The sequence below is a fragment of the Vidua macroura genome, chromosome 1 (genome assembly GCF_024509145.1).
Source record: "Vidua macroura isolate BioBank_ID:100142 chromosome 1, ASM2450914v1, whole genome shotgun sequence".
In the NCBI taxonomy this organism is placed as follows: Eukaryota; Metazoa; Chordata; class Aves; order Passeriformes; family Viduidae; genus Vidua; species Vidua macroura.
The window spans coordinates 48,270,417-48,285,697 of record NC_071571.1 but is presented as its reverse complement, the minus strand read 5'-3'; the positions used below and the strand labels follow the sequence as shown (position 1 = coordinate 48,285,697).

Below are 15,281 nucleotides of genomic sequence, written 5' to 3'. Positions count from 1 at the left end.
TGCCAGACATATATGTACCCCTATATTAATGATACAGGAAATTAGGTTTATTTCTAAGGCTTTCCTTCTCATACCTGTGATAGCCTGCAAGGTCAGAGTCCCTTTGCAACAGGACTTGGTGAGGAGTATATTGAGGCCTCAGGTCCACTGCAGTCAGGACAGCCAGACACAACTTGTGCTGACATTTTCACGTTAAGTGTGGCAGGTATCAGCTCACATGCTCCCTTCACATTCACAGATTGAACTTTATGACTACAACATTGTCTTACATTTTGTCAGAGGAGATGTATGTGCTCATGAACACCTGTCACTTTGTACAAAATCTTTCTCGTGCATGTTGTGGCTGCCGTTTCGCTTGACAAGACACATGACTTTCGCTTTCACATGACAAGAACACTGTCATGTTTTTCAATATCCAAGTACAACTCTCTACTATCAAAGAACCTTACTATTTCCCTCATAAACTTCTGCACAGATTCTGTTACGTTGTCAACTACCATGTAGACTAGTCCCAGAAATATGTGTTAATGAATGTAAGGACAAGAAAGTGAAAAAACAGAGGAGAAAAATTCAGTGGATTAGTGTTCCCTGGACCTTTTTTCTCCTGAATGCATGTAACTGTATGGCAGAGAAACAAAAAGAACATGGCCCCAAGTCACCTGATACTACCACTTTGGAGATTGCTAAATTGTTAGAGGCTACAAAGTCCAGCTTCTGCTCAAAACACCTACAGAGGTAAATGGTAGCAAAAGACATTGATGGTTCTAGCTGCTCAAAGACTCCATCTATTAAAAAAATCATATTCAGACTTTATCCAGAAGCAAGAAACACTGGGGAATTGTTAAAATGTGAAGAGAGAATTCAGTTAAAAGGATAAAGCCAATGTGTTTTTTCTAGGGAGATAACTGAGGATAAGTATCAGTCAGCTCATGATCAGTTACAATAGAAGGTAACTGATATTACTTATCAGGTATGTTAGGTGCTGTGACTGTTGTCTTGTTCTATGAGTTTCTGATTTAGTAACTTAGAAGGAAATTTTTACATCTACAGGCCTATGTCTGCGTTTACCTACCCTGATTCAAAAGCAATTCAGATACCTCCTAAATTCAGAGAGAGAAGTAGTGTATCCAGTGCACCTCAGGCATGGACTAGTGGAGAGAGAGGGACCAAAGAAGGCTATCAAATACGTAGAGGTAGAGGTCAAAAATGGAAAGGAAGAGGTTTTGCATACAAACTTTCCCAATATTGCTCATATATGATCATCAGCTTTTGCAGGTGCTTTAAAATGGAAATACTGCTTATCCTAAACATGACAATCCAGTCCTGAATGTGAGAAAAAGCCTGCTGGGATTTAAATAGTAGCGCACTTACAGCACCTAGGTTCTGTTCATAGAGCTGTACTTGTTTTATTCATCTGATCAAAATGGTTCATTTGTTACACTTGTAAATTCTAGAGAACAGAGATTGTGTCATGTGCCAATGGCATCTGTGGTTTTGTTGGGAGTGTAGAAGGGCTCAGAGGAGACCACAAGGAATCAAAGAAAATAAGGGAGAAAGGGAAGAGATCAACAAAATCCAGGTGATCCTGTTAAGGTGAAGAGTATAAAACTACTCCTAAAATGTCATGTGTTTTCTTTATTTCAGTGTTTACATATTCTGAAAATGGCACAGAACACTTTGGAGAAGAACCAAAAAGTATACATTCCCCGGTATGAGCATAAATTTTGTGATGATGCAATGGTAATGGGAAGTCATGTAAAACTCTTGTTTTTATGGCTGTCTGAGGACCTTGACTAGGGCTGATGGGTCACTGATATCTGACTGTCATGTTCTTACACCATTTCTGGGCCACTGGCCATGGCTGGAAGCAATATATATTGCTGGACAGCTTTTTGGTTTATCCTTTGTCATCACTTTATGTTTTTCTGCTTATTGCAAATTGATTTGGGAATGCAAAAGATCCAGTGTGCAGACCATGTAATTATAATAAAACTGCCATAATGTAAAAATGACAGATTTGATTTTGAAAATTATTTAGTGTTTGCTTTAGCTTTTTCTTTTTTTCCCCCAGATTAATAGTGGAAAAAGCAAGAAGAGAGAGTAGCCAGTCTTCTCTGTTGAAAACCCAACACAAAAAGCTTTCACACATTAAAATCACTTTAAGAAAGTGATTTTCCTGCTCTGAATTTGGACCTATGCATTGTACAATTCTAGCTCCATCCATAATAAGAACTGTAGACTAGACACCTTATATAATGCCAATAATACACTACTGGGCTCATAAGAGCTGTCATATATACTACTGAGAGAAAAAAAGCACACTCATTTTTATGATCTTGTCCCAAAGTCCATCCAGTGCAAATTTCTGCTTAAGATAGTTACTGCCTTAATGGCTTGCAGTGTACCTGGGCCATAGTCCTCCAAGCTGTGAGAGCAGAGATTCTGGCTAATTTATTGTAAGATCAGGTTCTCGTTCCTCTGTCTCTAACAAACCGAACCAAATTCCCTTACAGAGCAGATATTTAAATTTTCTCTTTCTCTCTTGTTTTTTAAAGGGACCATTTTATAAAAGCACGTTACAAATGAACACCTATGTTGCCTTGTACAAATTTGTACCACAAGAAAATGAAGACTTGGAGATGAGGTAAACTCCAAAATATTTTTTAGTTGATTTGACACATTTGCACTGATGGTCATATATGACTTTGGGGAAGGGAGGGTTTCTTCTGACATTTTCAATACACATTTTTATAGACGTAACCATCAAGATACATAGATGTTCTCACAGTTAAAAAGAACAGGTGACCAATTCTTTTGGCAAGGATACAATAGATTAAAAGTTTCAAAAGCACTTATATCACTTTAGAAGCAAAATGTCTTTCAGCTATAAAATATTCTCAGTTGCTTTGTTTTTCAATCAGAAATTTTCAGCTAGGAATTCTCCAGCAGCTCTCATACTAATGCTAAAAATTTTACCTGTTGTGTTTGATCCTCCCTCTTATTCAGTTGTGTCTGAAAAAAGAGAATGGTGTCCAGCTGCTGGATAGCAGTATTTTAGTGAGAACTTTGCAAAATAACCTTGTTAATTACTATTTTAGCACTTCCTCAGTTCTGCATCAGTTGCTTGCATTACAAAGTCTAATCCAAGCCAAATGAAGGAAAAGGACAGCTTTTCTTTCACTGAAATTATTTTGTTCATGCTACTCACATTTTGCATGGTCTTGCTAGAGTTTTACTGTGAAACATGTCACCTGTCTTCACGGCATTCCTATATCAAAATAACCATGCATGTGCCACAGAATTTAGGAAATTGACAGAGGAATGCCCCTCTCCTCAGCATCTCCAACACTGAAAACCTTTTTCCTGTTCCCAGCTGTGCCTTCTCACTGCTCTTGAACTAAAAGGGGGGATGTAACGCAGAAGTTACAAGTTTTCCTATCATTCTGCTTTAATGGCATTTCCTGATCATTATTTTAGGAATGCCAGCTCTTCGGGAAATAACCACAGTATATGGCAATCTTTAGTGCAACTTGCCAGCTATTCTGCTTGAAAGATTCTACTTTGCATCCTGCTCTTTAGGAGTGTATTCCATCTTGTGCATTTCTTCCATGACATAGAACATCCTCAGACAACCCTGCACTGGACTACCATCCTCATCCAGACACAGAAATCCAGAAAATGCATAAATCTTCAAAATTCTCCCGTTCCACATTTTAGGGGAAAAAGTAGCCTGTGGTCTGAAACGTTGTCTTTCAGGGGACACCAGTCTCTTTCCAGGGATACCAGCTAGGATTTAGACTAGTGGTACTCAACCACAGCAGCGCTGTTTTTCCCCTTGGTCAGAAATTCAGTAATACATGTGTTAACATTGTTCCATAAGGCTTGCCCAATACCTGCTAATGTTGTTTTGTTACTGCAGAGCCAGGTGCGATCCAACTCAGTTACATGAATTCCCATTTAGCATAGTTGAGGTGCTGGAGGTGGGTTCAGTAGAACACTGTTGTCAAGCACTGTCCTGGAAACCTGAGTTGGGAACCAGCTTATCAGCCCTGATCAGCTCCATCGTAACAAAGGGAAGTAGCAGGGGAAGGACCTGAAAGGAAGAGTTAGGGCAGACTTCTGGAGTTCCCAGCTCATCTCTGAGAGGATACAGTGAGTGGCAGATTACTGCAGTGAAGATGTGTAGCCCTGATTTCAGCTGAAATTAGAATTTAACACAGCCTGGATTTCTTCCCTAACAGCAGGAGCAGTCAGTCGGACTTTCCAGTGCTCTGGCATAAGTAAAGTAGGACATTGCAGTAATACACTTATTCTAAGAGATGGCCTTACATTACAAGAGAGAATCCTAAAGAAAAGCTACACCATGTTTCAGACACTGCAGTGAGTAGAACAGAACAGAACAGAACAGAATAGAATAGAATAGAATAGAATAGAATAGAATAGAATAGAATAGAATAGAATAGAATAGAATAGAGTAGTTGGAAGGGACCTACAGCAGTCTCTGTAGGGACTAGCCACCTTGCCACCTCCTGAAACCCAGATCACTGAGGTAGAGCAGACAATTTATCCGAGGTTGTGATTTACAGAAGAAAAAGATGAGATCTGGCTGATTTCAACCAGTAGTAAGAACCAAGTGGATTACCCCCTATCGGGGATTAGCAGCCTAAATCTAGGGTGCAAGAATAACAGGTCCAGATGGGATTTCTATTTTGAATCCTTTTTGGAGATTAAAGACATTTATGTTAGCTCTCTTCTAGGAAAAAAAAAATCAACAAAATCAACAGACCTTCAACCTAAAATTCTCTGTGCTCAGGCAAGTGAGAGATTTTAGGTTCAATTGCCATTTTTCTCTGGCAGACAAATTTATATTTTCTGAGTTATTTTTCTAACAACCAGGCTGAAGAATATGGGTTGGACAAGGCTCTCTGAATCCTTCTTATTGAAACTGTTTTTTCTTTCAGTGTAAGACTCCAATGTTGGCCCCAGTCTATTCACTTTGAAGTTATGGGTTCCCTCAAAAGCTATTTGAGTGCTTCATATTAAATATTAACTGTAGTAAAGGATTCACATATTCTTTCCCATTGTAAAAAAATCTTTTACCATTGGGATACCAAGTTGTCCGTTTTCTCTAGCTTCCCTCCTCACCTCAGTAACATTTAATTATTCCAAACACATTGAAACAGGTTCTTGAGGAAGGCTTAAAGAAAATCCTGTTTCAGATTGCACAGTGTTAGAAGACTAAATGCCTGTTTCTCCAGTTGTCAGCACCAATGATAACTGCTTGGAAAGTGGACTAAAGAGGCCCACCACTGACCACACCTGCAGCTGCATCCTGGACAGATCCACATTTTCTATGCATGCTCTGAAAAAGCCTGTTAAATTTGACCTGTTATCCATCATAACAGATGCTTCAGATGTGTTTGCAGGCTCTTGTGCTCATATCTCAACAATACAGTGAGCCTAACAGGGAAACCTGAATAATTAGGAGTCAACAATTAATTTTATTAAGATCAAGAAATGTCTCTTATCCAGCAAACAGAGCTTTCTGAAGTTAATCCTTTTGGAAATGGTCTCCCACTTACTTTCTACAATATACCACTATTATAAGTACATAGGAATGTTGATGAAATGTCACCAGTGGGGGGGGAAAGGTCAAATAACTGTTCAACTACCTGCACAAAATCAGCTTAGCAAATTCTGCTATTAGTGTTTCCAGCCAAATTATTCTCCTAGCTCTGCTTTGGAACTAGTCAGCTGGATGCTGATACTTAGCAATTACAACTCAGCACCGCACATTATAAAGGTAAATATGTCCCGTTCAAATAAAAAAGACATTCTTGGGCAGAATTATATCCCTGCTGACTAATTGCCTTTGTCAATAAAATAGAACTATTTTCCTGCCACCTTCCTTCTGCAATCTCAGCTTGAAAACACAGATGATGAAGTAGTGTGTCCCAACAGTGTGAAATGTCTTAAAGTAAAGCAATAATGCCTTTAACAAAGAGGGACTGTATTTTAAACAGTTCCCTAATAAATAGGAAGCAAAACTTCCAGTTCACAGATGTTGTCTAAAAATAAAGAACTAGCCCCAAGAAACAGATACTGCCTTTCTACATTAACGTGTGTGACTGAAGAAAATCTTGTCACCTTATTGTGTCTACCTTCAGTGAATGCTCAGACAAAATAACCACCTAAGGACTACCTCCCTATTAAAAGGGAATTGTGAAAGCTGATTCAACATGATAATTAAGAGTCATTTTACATACTATTCGTCTTTCTAATTACAGGCCAGGGGATATGATCACACTTCTGGAAGACTCTAATGAAGACTGGTGGAAGGTATGTGCTAGTCAGTTTATATCTGTCTTCTTTCCAAAAGGAAAAATATCTTGTTTTCAATACTGAAATTGTATCAAAGCTTCTACTGTTAACAATCTTCTACTATCAATATGTTTCCTTCATAGGGGAGAATTGATGACAGAACTGGATATTTTCCTGCTAACTTTGTTCAGAGAGTGCAACAAAATGAGAAGATTTACAGGTGTATCAGGACATTCATTGGCTGCAAGGAACAGGGACAGATAACTCTGAAAGAGAACCAGGTAAGATCTTCTGTGCTGGACCCCCACTGGACTCAGCAGAGCATCCAGCAGTCTTACCAATGACTGAAGGGAAAATTGTGCAAGATGAGGACAGGCAGATTTTTTTACTGCAATTTTACAAGATCAATTATTTGTATGGTAACAGTGGCAGCCAGTTAAGAGCACTGTTTGCCTTGTGCAAACATGTATTCAATGCCTAACATAGCCTGAATTTTCAGTCTCACAGACATTCATAGTGATACTTCACATATTTCTCACTCTCTTACTGACTTCAGAGGGATGAACACAGAGTCTTAGCAGTAGACCTTGTGTCCCTGAAAAATGATCTGGTTTTCTCCTCACTATTAGAGCTAATCTCATAAAAGATAGTGCCTCCCTCCCCAGATCTTAACTTACCTTAAGACCTAAACACAGCCCGTTGTCTTTGCTTCAACAGGAAGAGAGTTAAGACAGCATGACACAAAGCTGTAAATCCTAAATGTGACACTTGTTCACCAGTTGCAAGGTATATTTAATCCTTTTTTGTGTGTGTGTGTCACCACTTAAATACCCTCTCTACAGGCTGTAATATATTTTAAGCTTTAAGTGCTCCTGTGAGCCTAAGTACACTATGTACAGTGAGGACTTGCAGGGTCCATTCACCCTGGTGTATTTTCAGCAGTTCCTTTGATTTTGTGTCCTTCAGATGGGTTCACTAGGCGCAAGCCATGACCCAAAACCTGAATTAAGGGACAGGTTTGTGGCATAAGCTCATCTAAATAGGATGATGACATACTAAAGGTACACATAGCTTGAGTTCTCTGAAATCTGGATGCAATAGAAGGGTAGATTTTTTTCTCGCACCTTGCAAAGCCCAATGTTTATCTGCCTCATTGAGTCTTTCCTTTCCTGTGGCAACTGTGTCACATCACCAGAAATGGTTTCCCTTATAGCTTGAACAGCACCGGTTTTAAAAAAGTAGAGAAGAAGTCAGAACCAGTGTGGACTTGAGGGCTGTAGATTTTTCCATACAGAACTTCTTTCACAGTGCTTCACTGCACTGGTGGATAAGATTAATTTACAGCTTGGTTGCTGCTGATTTGTGGCATAGCAAAACATAAAAATGCTAACAATCCTTGGGTGCACACAGCTTTTTAAGGAAGGCACAGAAATACAGTGACCAGAATATATTTTAACTGCCCCTGTACACACAGTACATTGGGCAGCTCTGCAGTTTCTAGAAGGAAAGTTCTTACATTCTTTTTACCCAACATCTCTTTTATTTCTTTTTCTGTCTGTGCACACAGAAAAAAAGAAATATTTCCAGAGCAGAACGAGAGCTTTTGGAGGCTTTATGTTCTAAAATAAGCAATACACAAGGGCAAAGGTAGGAGATGGTAGTGTTGGAACATGGCATGCCAGCATGAGGGAATGGTCAAGATATATGTCATTTCTCATTAATGGGTGTACCAGATCATCTCTATCAGCGTGGCTACTGCTGCAAGCAGTGAGAGCCCAGTTACTTGCCTCAGTTCTCACAAAACCACAGTTTCCAGGTGGGCAGCTCTGGCAGCTTCATCTAAACACAAGGGCCTTCCTATTGTCCCTATTTCATAATAGCATCACAAAGGGAGCTCAGAGTCAGGGTGCCTCATCCGCTCTGGCAAGGCATGAGGTAAAGAAAGGGATGAATCGATCCTGTCCCCCTACTACCTCCTTTTTTAAAAAACTTTTTCAGCTCTATCTCAAGCCCACACAAATGCTGAGGCTGAATATGAATGCTGTCTGGTGCTTGCTCCATGTGGGAGAGGCTTCAGAGGAAGAAAGAACGAAATATTTATTGTGAAACAGGGGGCAGAGATCAGAGGTCAGACTGCAAGAACACATGAATGCAGAGACATGAGAGGAAAGGAGCGTAGCAAACAGATCCTGCTCCACTCTCACACCAGTTATGCAAAAGGGGGACATTTAAGCAGCTTGAAGGCCATTTTGAGTAATTTCCAGGTGGGACAGCCACAGTGAGGCCATGGACACTTATCTGCTTCCTGCTGTCCCTCCACACAAGGCACAATTTTTTATATTTTTTTATTAAAAAGACAACTCTGCCTTCACTGTGGAAAAACTCTTCTTGAGGAAGATATTTTAATTGTTATTGAGAATTTTTTACTTTAAAAATTTGTTTTATATTTCCAAAGTCAAATTTCCTTTCTTCTTTCTTCAGCCATTTCTGTTATTTTCTGTCTTTTATTTCTCCATTGTTTTCCATGTGAAACAGAGAAAGAAGTGCAATAGGGGAAGGCATGGATAAAACAAAGTCATCTGAATGGGACTTCTGGGAAAACTTAGGCAGAATTTTTTTTATTTGTCTTTTGGTCTGTTGGGAAGTTCTGTGGAATGTCAATAGCCATGTTACCTGTCTCTGGGCACAGTGTTCAGAGTGCTGTGACTGCAATACATGTACTATGCACAGACTTCTTCCAGATTAGCAAGCAGGGGAGATTATTCATCACTACTTATTCCTGTCAAGTCTCACTTTAGCTAGAAAAACTCATTAACTGGTCTAATAAATTCCTGTGACTATAGGATGGCAAAATTACTTCACTGAGTCACTTTCCATGTGGTCTAACAAGAGCACAGAACCATTCTGACAATGAAAGCAAGGATGATATACTAACAGAAAAACTTATCCAGTGACAATTATATGAATTTTCTTTATATTTCTGGATACCTTCCATGGTTTATCCTTCAGGTTTCTGTCCTCTCACGCCCTATATGAACTTTTCTGGGTAGAGAGTCTACTCTTGTAAGACAAAAGGCAATAAATTCACATCAACAAAGCCACATTTTAGTCAAGCAGAGATACTTTCAAACTTTGAGGCACAGCCTCAACCTGAGGCACAGGGAGTGATACTTTTTCTGGAATCATTTGGCAGTTTCATGCCTTAGAAATAACATTTGGAGTTTCAGCTTCATGTGAACGTTTCTGGCAAAGCCAATATTCAGGGAGAGGGCTGAGGAATAACCAGTTTGTTCACCCAACATGACCAATATGCACAAGCTAGTCTTCACAAAAGATCCCTTGAAAATTTTACGATGCAATATGAAACCCAGGCTGGAGGAGAAAAAGTGTACTGCTTCAGAGATGCCAACATCTTGAAGTTTAGGGTTCACTGACAGATTTTTGAGTCTTAAAACCTGTTCAGAAGACGAATGGGCACCATGAGGCTCAATCAGGGATCTGTGGGAGGTAGGCAGGCATAGCCTCTGACATCAGTAAAGCAAGATTATCAATAAGAAAACCAAAGCTGACCAATTTCAGTGGCTTTCCACACTTTTAAGCTGTTCTCACAAACAATATGAATTGCATAATTTCCAACTCTGATAGACTGTATCATCACTTGTATATATATAAGATTTTCTCCAGCCTGTAACTTCTGCCCTAGACTACCCAAATTCATGACCAAACATTATATAAATATTTCTTTGCATGACAACAGGCTCTTATTTGACCTCTGTTCACAAAAGAAAAAAATTGCAATATCTAATATATCATCAATATTTGGAAAAGCATTTCTTAAAATGTCTTTAAAGTTTTGATCATCCTTATTTTTAAAAAAGTCAAAATAATCTGCTGTTTGAATGTCCGTTTTTGCTTTGAAAAAGATCCTACTCACACCTTTGCCTGGCTGCCTCTGACATCTACAGTCACACTAACACAAATTACTTTAGAGCTGGGCTTTTTGTATTTAAATAACACAATTGATTTTAAATTGTACTAGTGATGTTGGGCAACAGAAATTATCCCAAATGGTGACATTTGTAACAAAGTGGTAATCAGAAGCTCTTTGCCTCATCCAGAGTGCACTGTGAGTTTATACAGAAGTCAGTGCAACAGACCCATTTTGTGATGGGTGTTTTACAAATGTCTCTCATCCACAAGGCTAGGCTTAATAAAGCAGGATTGGAGGACAAGTCTACAGACCCAGGAAATCCACCTCTCTCAGGTCTTCTAATTAGCCTGGAAGCTTTGGTGCTACCTGGCTTTTCACCTCATTTCCTAGGAGTTATTTTATGTCCCCATATTTTTGGAATGCTGTAAAAGAAGCTGAGTATCTAAGAGCATGACTCAGCTGCCTTTGAAAATTTGTTTCATCACAGTGACATATGCATTCAAATTAAATCACTTAAAAGGCAAACTCATCACTGACAGTGATGTTGCAGTTCTTCATGTGCTCCCCAGCTCTTAAGTCCTGCACCTCACAGCTAGGCTGAAAGGGTCGTTTTCCAGCTCTCTCTGAATTCCACTGACATCAGTCTTGCTGAGAAGGGATGGGTGTCCCCATTCATTCAGGGATGCTGAGTGGCACAAAAGATTTGCAAATGAGTCCAAAACAAGGGAATAGATCATTATGTATCCAGTCTAGTCCAGATCTTCTTTAAAACTTTAAGTGATATAGGTAAAATGAGACAGTGTTCTTGGTCCAAAAGTTAGTGAAACAACTGATATAAAACCCTTCATCATTATTTGCACTATGACTCTATGGTTATGGAAACTGAACAGCTCAGCATTTCCATCACAAGGCTCACATAGGCAAGGACCTCAGTGCACTGGCAGCAGCAGATATAGAAGCTCACAGTGCCCCTGTGCTGTCATTCTTGCAAACAGAAGACTTGAACTTGCAGAGCTCTTGACCTGACACTGTCTCTGGGCGCCAAGATAGCTCTTGAAACTGTACTGCCCTCATAACCAAAGTCCTACTTCATCAGAACCAGTCTGTGGCTGTCAGATGGGTTAATTATGTGGAAGAAAAAAAGAGCTGCAAAAAGTAATAGCAATGTCAAAATTACTCCCAAAGAGAACTGGCCATTTAAGCTCAAATTCAAAGCACAGGATTTAGAAGAACAGGTATGACCATGCAGGTCAAAGGACAATTTCCTAATTGCTCATCTCCCCCACCTGCTCAGGGCTGACTGACAGATAAAAAATCCTCAGGGCAGCTGTTGACAAGTTCAGACAACAGTCACAATCTGAACATTTGGGGGGGTTTTGACTATTTTTTTTTAAAGACAATGAGATGAAAGAATGGGGAAGTAATTTTATAATAATAGATCCCACTTTCAGATAATTCTGAAGATAACTTGTTGAGTGAGATATAGCCTGAGAGGTGGTTTCTTACCCTGTGGCTTACTCCACTACTAATCTCTTGAGCCAGAGTACAGGGAGAAAATCCCAATCATCCCCCTTTGTGTTCCTACCAAATTCACTGGAGAGTGGTTTCTCTGGCTCACTTTTCTAGTCAGGCCAGCAGCCTGCCACCCAAAACACGTCAGCCTGAGTAGCTGCCATTTTAAGCAGTTTCCAGCTTTATTCAGAAAACCATGACTACCTGTCGGTACCTGTGGCACCTCGTGCCTTCACAACCATCATCTTTGCCATCTCTCATCAGCGCTAATCCTCAACAACAGCTGATTCATCAGGTGAAATCCAAAACTCTGGATGCTACCATGTCCTCATCTGGGATTACTCTGAATTTACACCCATGTAAGAAAATCAAGAGCCAAATCTCCAGGCTACAACTTGTGAGTGGAATCCTTGGCAGCATACATAAAAGGGGATGAGAGCAAAAGTGGCCATAGATGGTATTTTATTCCATCTTCTCTGAAAACTGCAGAATTTGGAGCAGCTCCAGGGCTTTGCAAAGTTCCAGCAGCTGTCACAGACCCAAGAGACCTCCTGAGTTGCACAGGACTATGAAAGTGTGACATACTGTGGCCGAGCTTATTCTGCCCCTGACCCCTAATCTTCCTTGGAAAGTACTAAGAAAAAGCTCTGCCATCTGGGGTCTAGCACATGTAAGGCTTAGTGTCTTAGAAGGAGAGAAATTCAGCTGGAATTTGGGAGAATTCAGATCTGTGTATTGGTATGTAGAGTGAGAGTTCTCACATAAAGGCTTTGTACACCACATGCCCAGTGAAGATCTAAAGTTACCACTGTAGCAGAGGACACTCACTGATATCAAGGAGCACTCAAGCAAGTAAAAAAAAAAAAAAAAAACACACAAAAAAAAAAAAAAAACACTCCCCTGAAAAAAGAAAAAAAGAAGAAATCTGCCATATTTTTCACTCCAAAAACAAAGAAAAACAGTGTTCAGAAAACTCAGTATTTTTCTTTTGTCTACAAATCATTCTTCTGACAACACACAACAACAGGGGAAACTACTCTGTTCTTGCAATATGTTCTGCACAGCACCAGAAAGGTTAAGCAAAAAAATGCACCAGGCTTAGTGACCAATGTAGACCTGCTGGATATGTGGTAATTTTGGGGATCCTATCAAAAAGCTAGAAGTCTTGCAGATATCTTTGGAGAAAAACACAATGATGTAGTGAATCACTCCTTTTAACCAGCCAGCTTTAGTTATGGAGAAGCTGCACAGGCTCATGGCAGTAGGGATCAACTGAAAAGGGGAACTTTTCAGCTAATGCTCCTTCCCACACTTGGATAGACTTACATACTTGGCCATCCTTACTCTTGTGCTTCTTTGCAGGCTTTCTCTCATCATTTCTTTCTCAGAGACAGAGACCAACATATAGCAGTAGATATATGACACCTTTCTCTGTCCACGTGCTTTGCACCTCTCTATTTTGAATGGTGATATGACTGCAGAGGAAGCAGATGCTGTGCTGGGGATTCATGACATAAATGAGCTTGGCTGTTTTGCAACAGAACCTAAACTAGACAGCATCAATTCTAGACTTCTCCCACGCTTTCCATGTGATTTAGCCCAAACAACAATACATTATGCTTTCTAATTGCATGTCAGCCCTGTTAGTGTGCTAAGTCATTTTGCCCCAGGGATCCAATTCCATTAGTGTTGAGTAGGCAGGATAAGTAAGAAAATTAATGAGTCCATTTATTTTCCAAAACTTTGTTTGCAGGTACAGAGATCCACCTACCTATTTCCAAATACTAGAGGTGGTAAATATGAAGCAGTTTCACCACCTTCTTATAACTTTTCATTTCCTTCTGGCAGCATCAGTGCTGCTAGCAAATTTTATGCAACAACAGGACAAGCTGGCCTAGAATTCAGACATGGTATTTAGGTGTCACCCATAATAGTCATGCTGAAATGGATTTATCCAGGAGCACTTTAGAGCTATTTTTGTTCATTTCATATCCTCTGAATTATTGTAAATAAACATTGTAAATACTTATCAGACAGAGATGAGTGTTAGTCCAGATAGAGGGCTGGCACTGACATCATGAGAAACCAGTGTGTGGAGTGGTCTCAATAGGACCGTCAGTTTTCCAGCTATATTTTAACCTTGTTTGACTAGTAGGAAATATATAGTTCTTTGGCAGAGACATTTGAAAACAAGTCTTTATTTGGTGTGGTGCTGTGCCCAGTCTAATGTGCCTGTGCCACTAGGCTTTCAAATGGCTCAGCCACTACCAGATGTTTCAAGAAGGGCCTTAAAGTGGAAATGCCTGAGATGAGAAAGGTCAGAAGGAGATGAAAGCCTTTACCACAATGTAATATTTGTGCTATTATAAAGACCATGTGATTTCACGACTTCTTCCCTGTGGAGTAGGTATTATGGAAACACTCTCACAGAGCTGGATTCGGGTCACACATTTTGGTATCCAAAACAGGCATCTGCAGGTGTGAGAGCTGAGTAAATACCGTAATCCATGGCTTTTCTCAGAAGAACTGAGACTCCTTTAACATGCAAAAGAGAATATGCTTGCAATCAGGTCAGCTGCTGCAAGTGACCCAGAATTACTTTTTACCATCAGGTGTTGAGGGAGTCAACTTGTGATCTGAAATACCCATTTTTCTCATACACAAACAACAGCAGCATGATCATTACAGTAGGCTGAAGTCAACATTCAAGTTCCAAAATCTTTTATCCACCACAAAGTTCTTAACAATTTTGATGTCTCTCATGCTTATGTGGCACTTCAGGGAGATAGGGGAAAGGTAAGTCTCTAAATATGTGAGTCTGAGGTTCTTATCAAAGCAGTGAGGGTCCAACAGGGTTTGTTCTACTTATAGAAGTAACTAGCAGGATGTCTAACTTGCCTGATATATACCCTGGAATAATTTGTCTCTTTGATCATGGCAAAGAGCTTAACATTTTCATACCTTTTTTGTATTCAGATTTGTGTGACTTCTGAAAAGGAACACGATGGCTTTATCAAGGTATACAGCGGGAAGAAGAAAGGCTTTGTCCCCATGGACGTCTTAGAAAACATCTGACTCCAACAGCCCACTCCCTGCAGTGGGAGCCCTTTGTTGGCAATGCCTGTCTGCCTCATCTCACACTGTGTCAACCCAGATGGGCTGTCTTGCAGATGTTCAGGGAAATAGTGAGAAAACTGCAACAACATGAAGAAAAAGACATTTAGACTGCCACAGCAACACTAAAAATATGAAAAGTTGAATGTTTGAAAGAAAATGTAGTCAGAAATCACCAGGGAAATGAGAGGCCCTTGGATTCTAACAGGAATAAGGTAAGGGAGGAAGAAAAACAAAGCCTGGGCTGATTTCTGGTGCAGGATGGCTGCTACAGCCCTGATGGAGACAGACAGCTTGTTCTGAAGGACTAAATTAGCGTCCTGTTCTTGTGTCTTAGAAAACTGTTGGACTGCTTTCTTGTTTGAAGCGTGTATTTTGGGGGAGGGGGGAAAATACCGTTCAA

At 39.9% G+C, this 15,281-nt stretch overlaps 1 protein-coding gene across 2 annotated transcripts in view; it reads left to right on the top strand.

Moving 5' to 3' along the window:
- The window catches only part of STAC (SH3 and cysteine rich domain), a 68,718-nt gene extending 53,879 nt beyond the window's left edge, over window positions 1–14,839 (top strand). For both annotated transcript variants that reach the window (XM_053988369.1, XM_053988358.1), the window contains 5 exons: window positions 1,645–1,709; window positions 2,556–2,644; window positions 6,288–6,339; window positions 6,465–6,602; window positions 14,741–14,839. In XM_053988369.1, coding sequence (XP_053844344.1) covers window positions 1,645–1,709; window positions 2,556–2,644; window positions 6,288–6,339; window positions 6,465–6,602; window positions 14,741–14,839 — 443 coding nt within the window. The remainder of the gene's footprint in view (window positions 1–1,644; window positions 1,710–2,555; window positions 2,645–6,287; window positions 6,340–6,464; window positions 6,603–14,740) is intronic.
- The last annotated feature ends 442 nt before the right edge of the window (window positions 14,840–15,281 follow it).